Source organism: Delphinus delphis, chromosome 2, assembly GCF_949987515.2.
Source record: "Delphinus delphis chromosome 2, mDelDel1.2, whole genome shotgun sequence".
NCBI classification, from domain to species: Eukaryota; Metazoa; Chordata; class Mammalia; order Artiodactyla; family Delphinidae; genus Delphinus; species Delphinus delphis.
The window spans coordinates 8,916,187-8,930,049 of record NC_082684.1 but is presented as its reverse complement, the minus strand read 5'-3'; the positions used below and the strand labels follow the sequence as shown (position 1 = coordinate 8,930,049).

Below are 13,863 nucleotides of genomic sequence, written 5' to 3'. Positions count from 1 at the left end.
CCTGCCCAGTTGACAGCCGGACAACAGGCCTTGGTGACTGCACCATGCCTACCTCAGAGCCCAGCCCTGTCCATCAAGACTCAGCTCCAGAGATGCTCTCCTGACCGCTGCCACCCTCCACTGCCCGCCATCTTGGTCATTGCCATCACCCTGAGAGAGCCTGTCCCTAAGCAGACAGGGTCATTCACGTCCACCATGCCTTACCCAGTACCACTGCAGTAGCCCTGCTCCCTCCCTTCACAGCCTTGGCTGCCTCATCTGACAAATAGTAATAATAACAATAGTAGTAGTATTAATAATAAAGATAGTAGTAATAATAACAATAACCAACTCTGTGCATGAAATTATGTAGTCTTTAAACACATGGACACTCTGCCCATGGAAATGCTTTTCAATGGCATGATTTAAATAAAAAAATTTTTTCATTTAAAATTTAAAAAATTTGCCTTGCAAAATACCAGGCTTTAGTTTCACAACTGTTTGGACCATTCCGAAAGAAATGACTATTTGTCACTGATGTTTTTATTTCTATTAGAAATAAACAAACATTTGCACACCAGTTATGAATGTGATGAACTTCTAGAAACTTTTTTAAAAAATGAGTGTATTTTTCAGATGTAGAGAACAAACGTATGGACACCAAGGGCGGGAAAGCGGGGGGTTCAGGGGTGGGGTGGTGGTGGTGGGATGAACTGGGAGATTGGGATTGACATATATACACTAATATGTATAAGATAGATAACTAATAAAAAATAAAATTAGGGGTTCCCTGGTGGCGCAGTGGTTGAGAGTCCGCCTGCCGATGCAGGGGACGTGGGTTCGTGCCCCGGTCCGGGAAGATCCCACGTGCCGCGGAGCGGCTGGGCCCGTGAGCCACGGCCGCTGGGCCTGCGCGTCCGGAGCCTGTGCTCGGCAACGGGAGAGGCCACAACAGTGAGAGGCCCGCGTACCAGAAAAAAAATAAATAAATAAAATTAAATAAAATTTAAAAAATGAGTGTATTTTTAAAAACTAGGATAAATTAACTGTTTTCATTTTTTTTTTATTATTATTATTTATTTATTTATTTATTTTTTGCATTACGCGGGCCCCTCACTGTTGTGGCCTCTCCCGTTGCGGAGCACAGGCTCCGGACGCGCAGGCTCAGCGGCCGTGGCTCACGGGCCCAGCCGCTCCGCGGCACGTGGGATCTTCCCGGACCGGGGCACGAACCCGTGTCCCCTGCATCGGCAGGCGGACTCTCAACCACTGTGTCACCAGGGAAGCCCTATTTTTTTTTAATTAACTGTTTTTAAAAAGAAAAGTTTAATTAAAGACCAAGTTTAGTCCAGAAACAATGTTCATCAGGCAGTAAATTAAGCACCCTGCATAGTGGACCAGAAATTCTATTTCTCTGCTGTCTTTACAGGAGTAGCACCACAAAGATGAAACTGGTAGCATGTGATGCTTGAGTACTCGGTTCACATCCTGCTGAGTGTCGTGTGCCCCGTGCCCAGCTCAGGGCACGTAGTGGATGCTCATTAAACACCAGGAGGAAGTGACTCTGGGGTCTTGATGGAGGAGTGAGAGTCAGCCTGCAGGATCCCGAGACTTAAAAGGGCCGCGACCCTTGAAATAAAGAACACTGTCTAGCTACAGATGGTTCAGAGCTCCCTGTATGACGCTTATTCTCCTCTTTTAGCCCATCAAGATTTGCATTCTTGGTCCTCCTGCTGTGGGAAAATCCAGCATCGCTGAAGTGTTGTCCAAATACTACAAACTGCATCACATTAAACTGAAGGATGTCATTTCCGAAGCCATAGCAAAACTGGTAACACTTTTAACTACTTTACTGTGAATTTTTATATTTTAAAAATGCTTTGTCTTACTCATAATTAAGAAATCACTAATTTTCCATGGCATATCCTACAAAGAGATTTGTTATTTTAATTGGATTTTGTTGTTGGCTCCATTATGAAAACACAGAAACCCACATGGCTTTTCCTCTGGAAGCCTCTTTCATGGGTTGCCCTTAAAATTTAGTCTTTCTCCAGCTATTGCTCAAAATATATCTTGCATTCTCTCTATTGACTGGAACATTTTCATTTGTTTCTTTATTCTTTTTTTTTTAATTGAAGTATAGTTGATGTACAATATTACATAACTTACAGTTGTACAGTGTAGTGATTCACAATTTTTAAAGCTTATACTCCATTTATAGTTATTAAAATGCATTGTCTACATTCCCCATGTTGTACAATATATCCTTATTGTAGTTTATTTTATACCTAATAGTTTGTACCTCTTAATCCCCTGCCCCCTACCTAGCCCATTTCCCCTTCCATCTCCTCACCAGTAACCACTAGTTTGTTCTCTACATCTGTGAGTCTGCTTCCTTTTTGTTATATACACTAGTTTTTTTTTTTTTTTTCCGGTACGCGGGCCTCTCACTTTTGTGGCCCCTCCCGCTGCGGAGCACAGGCTCCGGACGCACAGGCTCAGCGGCCATGGCTCACGTGCCCAGCCGCTCTGCGGCATGTGGGATCTTCCCAGACCGGGGCACGAACCCGCGTCCCCTGCATCGGCAGGCGGACTCTCAAACACTGCGCCACCAGGGAAGCCCCACTAGTTGTATTTTTCAGATGCCACATATAAGTGATATCATACAGTATTTGTCTTTCTCTGTCTGACTTATTTCACTTAGCATAATGCCCTCCAAGTCCATCCATGTTGCTGCAAATGGCAACATTTCATTCGTTTTTATGGCTAAGTAGTATTTCATTGTATGTATGTGTATGCGTGTGTGTATATATATACATACATATACACACCATATCTTGTTTATTCATTTATCTGTTGATGGACAGTTAGTCTGCTTCCATATTTTGGCTACTGTAAATAATGCTGCTATGAACTTTGGGGTGCACATATCTTTTTGAATTAGAGTTTTTGTTTTTTTCGGATATATACCCAGGTTTTTTTTATTCTTGATGTATGTTTCTCAGGGTATTATCAGACCATTTATCAACAGCTTAAAAAAAAAAAGACTATTTTCTTAGTGCAGTTTTAGGTTCACAGCAAAGTTGAGAGGAAGGTACAGAGATTTCCCCTACATCCCTTACCCCTTGCACAGGCAGCCTCCCCCATTATCATTAAACCCCACCAGAGTGGCACATTTGTTACATCAATGAACTTATATTCACGTACCATATCACCTAAAGTCCGTAGCTGACATTAGGGTTCACTCTTGCTGTTGTACATTCTATGGGTTTGGACAAATGTCTAATGAAATGTGTCCACCATTATAGTATCATACAGAGTAGTTTTCCCTGCCCTGAAAAGTCTCTGTGCTCTGCTGTCCCTCCTTCTCCCTAAATAGCTGCTTTTTATCATTTTATTGGGAATGGTAGGTACTGAGGTACATTTCCAAAGATGATTATTAAAAGTCTTGATTTCTACAAAATGTGTGTCCCCCAAGTAAGATCCAACCTGATACTTGGAAAAGTGTTGATTCTTTTTTGTTTGTTTGTTTTGAGGCTACATCATGCAGCTTGCAGGACTAGGATTAGTTCCCCAACCAGGGATCCAACCTGGGCCCCCTGCAGTGGAAGCTCGGAGTCCTAACCACTGGACCGCCAGGGAATTCCTAGAAAGGTGTTGATTCTTAAGTAGTTCTGGCGTTAGCACAGAAATAGATTATTCTCCTAAAATAGAGTAAGAAACCCCCCCCCGAGGCTCTTATCTGTCTTCGTAGATAGATAGACGCATCCTGACCACTTTTGCACAGCTGTCCTTGAGCACCTCCCCTGTTTGGGTACCAGCCTTTTCCAGGATCACTCGCCAGATAGCAGCCAATCAACGCAGGGCATCATCTGATTTGAATATCCCTGTGGTATGTAGGAGGCGATCGTTACACCTAAGTATGTAGGGGAAGGAGGAGAAGAAGAAGGTGAAGAGGAGGAGGAAGCGGAGACCGTGGAGGATGCTCAGGAGTTCTTGGATGGCATCAAGGAAAGCCTGGAGCACAACGCAGGTAACCGCACAGCACACGGCTGCACTGCTTTTGTAACGGTGGGATTGATTTCCTTGTTATAAAAAACTACTTGTTTGCTATTAAAAGTAAAGTACAGAAATTATAACAACCACACACACACACACACACACATACACACACACACACACAAAATCATTCACTATCTCAACCCTGGGGGAAAAAATCCCCATTAATATATATACATATATATTTTTTTGCGGTACGCGGGCCTCTCACTGCTGTGGCCTCTCCCGTTGCGGGGCACAGGCTCCGGACGCGCAGGCTCAGCGGCCATGACTCATGGGCCCAGCCGCTCTGCGGCATGTGGGATCTTCCCGGACCGGGGCACGAACCCGCGTCCCCTGCATTGGCAGGCGGACTCTCAACCACTGCGCCACCAGGGAACCCCCCCCCATTAACATTTTGTTGACTATTGGTTATACGATGGGAAAGAATTACCTAAGTTTTAAAACAATCAAATGTGTAGTCATAAATATTTATAAAGCATCAAAAAACATTAATTAAAAGGCAAAGGGCAAATCAGGAAAAAGTATTTGCCACCAATATGACAAAGAGTTAATAGCCTTCATGCATAAAACGGTCCGGTAAACTAATTAGAAAATCATGAAACCCCGAAGAGAAAAAAATGGATGAATAACTTGGACCAATAATTAATTCATTCAGGAAGAAATACAAATAAATAGAAAAATATTCTTGCCCACGGGGTAATTTGAATCAGTTTGTTGAACACTGCATCCCAGTGAGGTGTCCCTTTAAACTCAAGCTCCGGACTCATTCTTTCCCCACCCTTGGATGGAATCTCAGGCTGGTCCCACTGCAGCTCTTAGATAATAAGTAAGTGGGCTCTCTGTTTATTCATGCTTTCAGAAGTCCATTCCAATCACAAACTAAGTTTTGAACTGAGATGTCTTTAAGGGAGCTTGCCACCCATCAGGAAAGCAGTCAGCAGTAGTTATGAGAAAAATAAAACCATTTCATTTTTACAGCTAGATAGTTGAGAACCTCCATCAAACTGGTAATACTGGCATTGGCTATAAACCAGTCCAACGTGTAAGCAAGTTTGGACTCTGACTCAGTGGAGAATTTCCCCCCCTCCCATCCTATCAAGCACATCTGGTTTCCTGCCTCTTACTTTTCCCATCTTGCTGGTGGCTGTCTCTGATCCTCCAGGGTTGAGCTGGGGCCAGTCGGGGTCAGGGAAGAAGGACAGAGGTACAAACTGGCCCTCCCCCTGAGGACCGCCCACTGCATTCCCCTGGCCCCCCCCCGCCCCCCCCCCCACCCCGCTCTGGACCGCCCTCCCCTCTCGGGTCTTCTGGCACCCCACCCTTTGTCCCTCAAGGCGTAGTCTTAGACCCAGCTGCTCTTCGTCAGGAGTAATCCCTTCACACCCTCCTCTGAAGTCCTGTTTACCCCTTTTCCTCTCCTTCCCCCAGGCCACTCCAATCTAGTTTATGGAGTGGAGAAAATGTTTTTGTCTGCATACACTGAGCATTCACTTAAACCAGCTCACCGTCTGAGTCTGGGTTTCTGCTTTGGTGTGGGCTGGGCCAGGAGGATATGGAATTTGGAATCCCAGATCAATGGCCCAGAGGCAAAGGTACGCAGAAAACGCAGATCAACACTTTGAGATATGACACTGCCCCTGCCTCGCCTGTGACACTGGGGAATCACTATCTTGGTTTTAGAGTTTAATAGCATCCTGGCTCCTACCTTTTGGGAGAGGGGAAAAAACAAAATAAGACACTCCATTGTGAGGACACCTGTGGAAGGAAGTCTGGCAGGCCACACGAAAGGGCAGGGGACTGGGAGTTTTAGGAATCCACAGGTGAACATGGCCATGTGTACATACGCTGTAAGCCTGGGGCGTAGGGCCAGAAACAAACATGGGACAGCATTTGCTGACAGGAACATATAACTGGTCTCTGCAAGGACCCAAAAGTCTTATCCAAGGACTTCGTGTAACAGGATGACGTGAAGTACTGACTGGGCTCTTTTCACGTCCAGGGAGGTGACCACACAGAACAAGAATTATGGCTAAGAGCAGTCACTGCGTCACCCAAGTTCAAGAAGGGCCTGTCCTTGGCAGCAGAGTCTGTTCTTCCCGCAGATGCAAGAGAGGCCAAACTGGGTCAGCAGCCTCTGTCTTCAGAGGGGAACGGGGAGGGAGACAAACCTGCCTACTGTCAGTATGCCCTCCCACCCACTTCCTACAAGATGGCGATGGTGCAGTCAGTCCCCTTTAACCTTAGGAAAGTACTTTTTTTCTTCAAGTTTGTCCCAAACTCCTTCCTATTCATATTTACCTGAAACTAGAAACACGGACCCCGGTCATGTTTAAACAAAATAACACCTGTGAACCCATGGCATTAACCTATGTAGAAATTTCACAGAACGAGGACGCAGAGGTTAGCACACTTCTCCCTCACGTGAACCAATGTGTCATCATGTGATTCTAAGGGTTCCAGCAGGACAGATCTCACAATCCCACAGTGAGACACCTCCGTATCCTCTTCTATTCATGATTCCACTCCCGTCGGCCCCTGACCGTTCAGCTAAACTAGGGACTCGGTGAATGCACTAGAAGGCACGGAATCCCACTGGTTGGTGGGATTCCAGGTGATCATTGAACCAGTCTTTCAACTTTTCTGTGAGTTTGAAAATGAAAAGTTGGGGAGGGGGATGTATGTGAATGTATCAACTTTTATGTCGATAGCATTGTGTCTCTACTGTGTGTGGATTATTTTAAAAACCTTGGTTGCAGCTATCTGTTTTTAAACTAAGTTTTAGTAATTATGAATATGCATTAATATTAGTATTTTAGACATTACTGTTATTTGAAAGGCAGACTTAACATTTAAAAAAAAGAAGAAGAAGCAGTGTGGTGTTTTAAAGGCCATCCAGCAGGGCTGTGCTCATTCACTTTAAAACAGAAGTGACCATCCCCTTCCGAGATGCTCAACGCCACCGGCCAAGATCACGAGTGTATCTCCAGGAGGTCACAGTTCTCTAGAAAAAGGCGCTTGGGCTTGGCCCTTTGCGTACTCACATTCCATAGTTATCATAAACTGCCCCTCAAGCTCCCTTCTGGCGTAATGAACACATTTCTAAAACAAACCAATGAATGGCAAAGCTCACTGCCTGAAATAAACCAAAGGATGCCTTGGAGGGGGCCGAAGCTAGATTTCCGAGTATGTGCCTTTCCTTACCAACGAAGCTTTTGAACATTGAAGATAGAATGTTTAAATAAAAATTGTCTTTTGATATTAGTGTATCCCTCAGTAGGGCTCAGTAGTTGCGGCACATGGGCTCCAGAGCGCATGGGCTCAGTAGTTGCGGCACACAGGCTCTCTAGTTGAGGGGTGCGGGCTCAGTTGCCCCATGGCATGTGGGAGCTTAGTTCCCAGACCAGGGATTGAACCTGAATCCCTTGCATTGGAAGCCGGCTTCTTAACCACTGGACCACCAGGGAAGTCCCCCCTTGACATTTTTAAAATGTGGGTTTAGGGACTTCCCTGGAGGTCCAGTGGTTAGGACTCTGCACTTCCACTGCAGGGGGCATGGGTTTGATTCCTGGTTGGGGAACTAAGATCTCGCATGCACTGCGTGGCGGAAAAAAAAAAAAAACAAGAAAAGAATGTGACTTTATTCCTTTACAGTATTTTGAACCTTCCTGAGAAGTAACATCAAATCATTTTGAGGAATTTCATTATGTTAAATAACACCTTTGATTATTTTTTTTGTCTCTGCCATAATATTTAAATTTCTGAAAGACACAGTTATTTTCTGAATCAGTTACTGCCTAATGATTCGTGTGGCAATGAAAGGTAGAAGAAAGGAGAGGTGTTTTAATGAGATCATTTTACTGTCATTAACAGAGTAATAAAAAGAGACCTCAAATTATTTTATATTGTAGACCCACCAATAAACTGAAAGTATAGTGCTACCCTAGAAAGAGCTTTGGAGATCAATTTCTCAAACTCGTCAAGCTTGTATTGCTGTAATGCATACACTAAGCCACGTAAGGGCAGGGCTGTGTCTCGGAAATGATAGCTGTTCAACAATTACATGATAGATGAATATTTTGGAGGAGTTACATCATATTGTCTTGGAAACACTGTGATAGCTTTAGAACAAACTCCTCCGTCCTCAGCCCCCCCCCCCCCCAAGCAACTGCAGGAACCCTGTGCCCATGGCTGGAGAGGGAACTGTCCAGTGGGGTGAAGGTCTGCAGTGCCCACTGGAAAAGGCAGGGAAGAGGGGGCCACGCTCCTTTCTGCAGCCTTAAAGAGAACAGTGCCTTTAAGGGTCAAGATCAAGGTTGATTCTTATTCAAATGTAGCAAATATTTATTGGGCATCTACTATTAATAAATTGTGTGTAGGGAATTCCCTGACGGTCCAGTGATTAGGACTCTGGGGTTTCACTGCCCGAGGGCCATGGTTTGATCCCTGGTCGGGGAACTAAGATCCCACAAGCCGTGCGGTGCAGCCAAAATAAAAAATAAAAATAAATCATGTGGCATCAGCACGCATGAATACTGTCCCACCAAATTCTCACAACAGAAGCATTTATTTTCACGTACTAAGGTTATAGAAGCATATATCAAAAGAGAATTGAGTAAATCCTGCTGGCAAGTGAGAACACCCTGGATCCCTCCAATTACTCCTCATTCAACTTCAACCAAAAGTTGTGACCACGGAAGAACATTCTGGAAGCGCAGACATAAGCATCCGATTGTGTTCTTTCCTGCAGACAGGCTCACTGGGTTCTCCTACTTTATTGGGCATGAGAGTTCATGTGTTGTGCTCAAAATACAAAACCACATATTTTTCACTTTAATGCAAAAATAAGAGATTTTCAATAGTAATTTTGACTACACAAGAATTTTTGAGATCACTTTACTTTTTAAATTTTTTTTAACATCTTTATTGGAGTATAATTGCTTTACAATGGTGTGTTAGTTTCTGCTTTATAACAAAGTGAATCAGTTATACATATACATATGTTCCCATATTTCTTCCCTCTTGCGTCTCCCTCCCTCCCACCCTCCCTATCCCACCCCTCTAGGTGGTCACAAAGCACTGAGCTGATCTCCCTGTGCTATGTGGCTGCTTCCCACTAGCCATCTATTTCACGTTTGGTAGTGTATATATGTCCATGCCACTCTCTCACTTTGTCCCTGCTTACCCTTCCCCCTCCCCATATCCTCAAGTCCATTCTCAAGTAGGTCTGCATCTTTTTTCCCGTCTTGCCCCTAGGTTCTTCATGAACATTTTTTTTTTTTAGATTCCGTATATATGTGTTAGCATATGGTATTTGTTTTTCTCCTTCTGACTTACTTCACTCCGTATGACAGACTCTAGGCCCATCCACCTCACTACAAATAACTCAATTTAGTTATGTAGAATGTGACTGCACAGTAATATTTTTTTTCTTTTTATTAGGTCGACTAGAAGATGAATATATAATTAGATTTATAAGAGAAAAGCTAAAATCCATGCCTTGCAAAAATCAAGGTTACATTTTGGATGGATTCCCAAAGACCTATGATCAAGCCAAAGACCTGTTCAACCGTAAGTGTGGGTGTTACCTTTATTTTGAATGTTTACATTCAAATAAGTCACAGCTTTATTGTTCAGAGTAACAGTAGTCACAATTAAAATAAACAAAAAAATCGGAGCGACTATACCTAAAATGCAGGCTTCCCTAGTTATGGCTAGTTTTCATTAGTGACTACTAGTTAAAATATTTAATTATTTTAAAAATAATTTTTTTTATTTATTTATTGGCTGGGCCGGTTCTTAGTTGCAGCATGCGGACTTCTTAGTTGCGGCATGCATGCAAGATCTAGTTCTCCAACCAGAGATCGACCCAGGCCCCCTGCATTGGGAGTGTGGAGTCTTAACCACTGGACCACCAGGGAAGTCCCAAAGTATTTAAATTTTTTTGCACAATCCTTAGTAATAATATGTAATAAACTTGACGATGTATATTTTGTTTTACCAGAAGAAGAGGAAGAGGAAGAGGAAGAAGCCAGAGGCAAAAGGTTTCCCTTTGATAAATTAATCATACCTGGTAAGTTTAAAAGACTTCTCCAAGGTCATATTTAAAGGAATGCCATTTGATATCTCTTTTGTACCAAAACAATCCTTTTGATGTGAATAAAATAGCTTTGTTTGTTTGTTTTAGGAACAAAGTAAAACGATACACTTAAAATCAAACTTCCAAACTAAAGAATTCACTGGGGGTCAATATCAGGGATATTAAAATTCTGAAATGGACAGAAGTCCCTTTGAGAGCATTCATTTCTGCTGTTCCTTCCTGTAAGAGAGCAAAAGATTAGCCAATCTGTTGGTGCCCTGACTTTTTTCTTTCTGTATTTAAAAAAAATTGAGGTATAGTTAATTTACAATATTATATAAGTTTCAGGTGTACAACATAGTCATTCACAAGTTTTAAAGATTATACGCCATTTGTAGTTATTATAAAATATTGGCTCTATTCCCTGTGCTGTACAGTGTCTTGGCTTCTGAGTCAGTTGGCAAGACCCCCAGGGACTAGATCACTGCCCCTCCTTTCTGTTCTGCTTCAGGTGCTAGCCATGCCATAATCTTTTCTGGAGGACATTCAGAATCCAGAACTGGGGCTTCCCTGGTGGCGCAGTGGTTGAGAGTCCGCCTGCCGATGCAGGGGACGCGGGTTCGTGCCCCGGTCCGGGAAGATCCCACGTGCCGCGGAGCGGCTGGGCCTGTGAGCCACGGCCGCTGAGCCTGCGCGTCCGGAGCCTGTGCTCCGCAACGGGAGAGGCCACAGCAGTGAGAGGCCCGCGTACAGCAAAAAAAAAAAAAAAAAAAAAAAAAAAGCATCCAGAATTGAGGCTGGGCAGGTAAAAGCTGCTTGGGTCCCTAACTCCACAGCAAGTTTATCCTATTACATATTTACACAGAGCTTTCACAACATACCCTTGAAAGAGAAATATAAACAACTTATTCCACAAAAAAGGATTTGCTGAGCAGGCATTTCTTGTGACTTTGCCATGAACTTTAAAGGTTTTTTTCTTTTTTTATCAGTTTGCATGAGGTTTAATCAAGTTTTGGTCATATGGTGAATACAAGAACAGCTATTTTCAGGAACTTAGCCCAAGGCTGTGACTCGGAAGGGCCTGCTTGCTCACCGTGTCAAAGTCCCCAGGAGAGTCGGTTCACAGCTGTAATCCTCTCCTGCCCCTGGTCCAGGCACAGCTTGTGATGAAGCTTCTGGAAGCAGAGAGCATCAGAGAGCAGTCATCCTCAGGGCTGGATATTTACCATTTGCCTGAGGCAGGAACATGAAATGCCGGAGGAATGGGCTGTCTTAGATTTCCTATTAATTTATGTGTTTGCCTCAGAAAAAGTTAAAAAGTAAAGTTGATTAGTCTAAATAACCAGGTCTGTCCAGTTTATGAGAGCTGATCACTTCTGGGCGACAGTCATTCATTGCAAACCCCGTGGTAAATCCTCCCGTTCCCCCTGAGGCAGCTGGATAAAATTCACCCCAACCCAACATCTGTCATGCACCAGGCACCACACAAGATGGGAGCTTATTGAGCCTTTCCAGGAGCCTGTGAGGTAGGAATTACTCCCATGTTTACTTGATCCAGGGCCCGAAGCCCAGAGACTAATGCAAGTCCGCTTCGCTGGTAAACGGCAGGGCTTGGATTCAAACTCAGGTCTTCTCATGTCACTGCCTCCAAAAACCAGAATGAATGAAACCCCTCCCTAAGATAAGAAAATGGAAACACAGGAGGTAAAATGGTGCATTATTCTTAGTCCTGATCCCCTGGGCTGCCCTCTCTGTCGGATGCGGTCCAAACATGTCTAAGATGTAATCTGTTTGGAATGTTTAGTCTGTTCTTTTCAATTAGCCTCTTTCTAGAAATTGTCATTATTTTCTATCTTCCTGAAAGAAATCAGATCCTTGTCTCATTTGTGCTGCGGGATTTTAGCTTGTGGCAGTGACTGAGACACGTGAGGCTAATGCCATTGAAAGAAGAAGTTATTACTCACATTTCCCCAGAGAAGGAAGTGTGGCAACCATGCAGGGCCACGTGGGGCAGCACCAGGCTTGGTCAGGAGGAGGGGAAAGTCGAGGACACAGCCTCTCTTGGGGTTTCCATGGGGAAGGCAAAGCAGGGCAGAGTAAACAGCTTTTTTAGAGGATTGACTAGTGTGAGTAGTTGCAGTGGGCTTTGGTCTCTAGTTGCCTGGTCCTGGCCCTGGGATGAGTGAAGGCAGGAGGAATATTGGCTTGTTATCTGAGTTATATAAAGGGCGTGGTTGGCTCGCATATGTGAGGCGTGCTCTCATTTCAAATGAATTGTTTACTATCTTCAGAGGTAGCCCTGGGAGGGGCATTCTCTCCCTAGGTCTGTAAGCAAAAACATCATAAGATACAGAAAATAAAAAGCATGCTTAATATCAGCATCAGTGCTTGATCTGAATGATGAAACATTTGATTGTACAGTAATTCAGTCCTAGGTGGTATTATCTCTCATTGATAAATCATTGCATTTTATCACTGTTAGCGTATATCCATTTTGATCCTTTTCAGATCTGTTAGTTGAAGGAGACAAGTTTAAAGCTATACCTATGTGATGAATATGGAAAAATGTGTTAAGACATAGATTTTTCACATGGCTCCAGATAGACCTCTTTGTCGTATACAACCTCACCAAGCAGAAATCTATTCCTTGTTATCTACAGTCAGCCAGTTCAAGGACAGTAGATGTCCTGAATAATTATCTTGAGACACTGCAAAATCTTGAAGTTCTTTCTGAATCACAAAAGAGAAAGGACTTTAAAAAATATATCATCTAGTGGGAAATATATTTCATCATATTAAAACTCTGAAAATTAGAAGCCAAGTATATCACTTATTATTTGCAATATTGTATTAACTAGAATCTTCCATCCCCCCCAATCACTGGAAAAAAAGATACAGTACTACATCATGAAATTCTTAGATTATGAACAGAATTATTAAGTTTTGATCTACATGTCTTAGATCATAGAGCTTAAATAGATTCAATTTCTGGTGAATTTATTGACATAATTTCAATTTAAGTACTGTACCAGCATGTGGGGCTCCAGATGTCTCCTTTCTTTTGAAAAATATAGTTACTCGTGCAAATCAAATGGTGAAGGATGAGCATTGAAATTAAAGTAAAATAGGTCAGAAGAGTGGTAATATCAGACAATGATTATGAGTTTATAGGATCTTATTCTGTAAGCTCTGTCCTCAGCCTTTGTTTTCGCTATTTGCTTTCACACGAAGCAGATGAAGTTCACACGTGTTCCACGCCCCCTGGTCAGCACCACACTATGGACTCTACCCGATACACTTATTTTTCTCACCCACTCAAGAAAGCTTATTAGAATGCAGTTAAGTGAGAATGGCATTTTTATGTGGCAAACCAATCCAATTTTAGAATAAAAATTAAATCAGTCCCAAGCTTTGCCAGGCTCTTATAGGCAGCAAGTTATTTTCGATACACCTGGTTACTGATCTGGGCGCCAGGGTACTCTGGTCCTGTTGAGAACAGCTGAGAACAGTAACTCGCCTAGAAAGCTTGTTACACAGATCTACACTTTAATTATTCACTCATTCATTCATTCACTCCACAAAATATCCACTGAATTTGTGCTAGGCACTGGAGAAACAGCTGCTCTTACAGTTTAAAAGAAAATTGCAGGTGGGTGAAATGATCACTGTCATTAATATGATCCGTGTATCAAATATTCGATAAGCGTTGGCCATGTTTTACTGACCATAGATGTTTCATAGCCCAT

The 13,863-nt window shown here is 43.1% G+C and overlaps 1 protein-coding gene across 4 annotated transcripts in view; it reads left to right on the top strand.

Moving 5' to 3' along the window:
- Positions 1-13,863, top strand: part of AK7 (adenylate kinase 7) — a 54,425-nt gene that overhangs the window by 33,789 nt on the left and 6,773 nt on the right. For 2 of the 4 annotated variants that reach the window (XM_060003323.1, XM_060003321.1), the window contains 4 exons: positions 1,682-1,810; positions 3,880-4,012; positions 9,481-9,609; positions 10,043-10,111. In XM_060003323.1, coding sequence (XP_059859306.1) covers positions 1,682-1,810; positions 3,880-4,012; positions 9,481-9,609; positions 10,043-10,111 — 460 coding nt within the window. The remainder of the gene's footprint in view (positions 1-1,681; positions 1,811-3,879; positions 4,013-9,480; positions 9,610-10,042; positions 10,112-13,863) is intronic. The other 2 variants (XM_060003322.1, XM_060003324.1) reach the window with 2 other exon arrangements.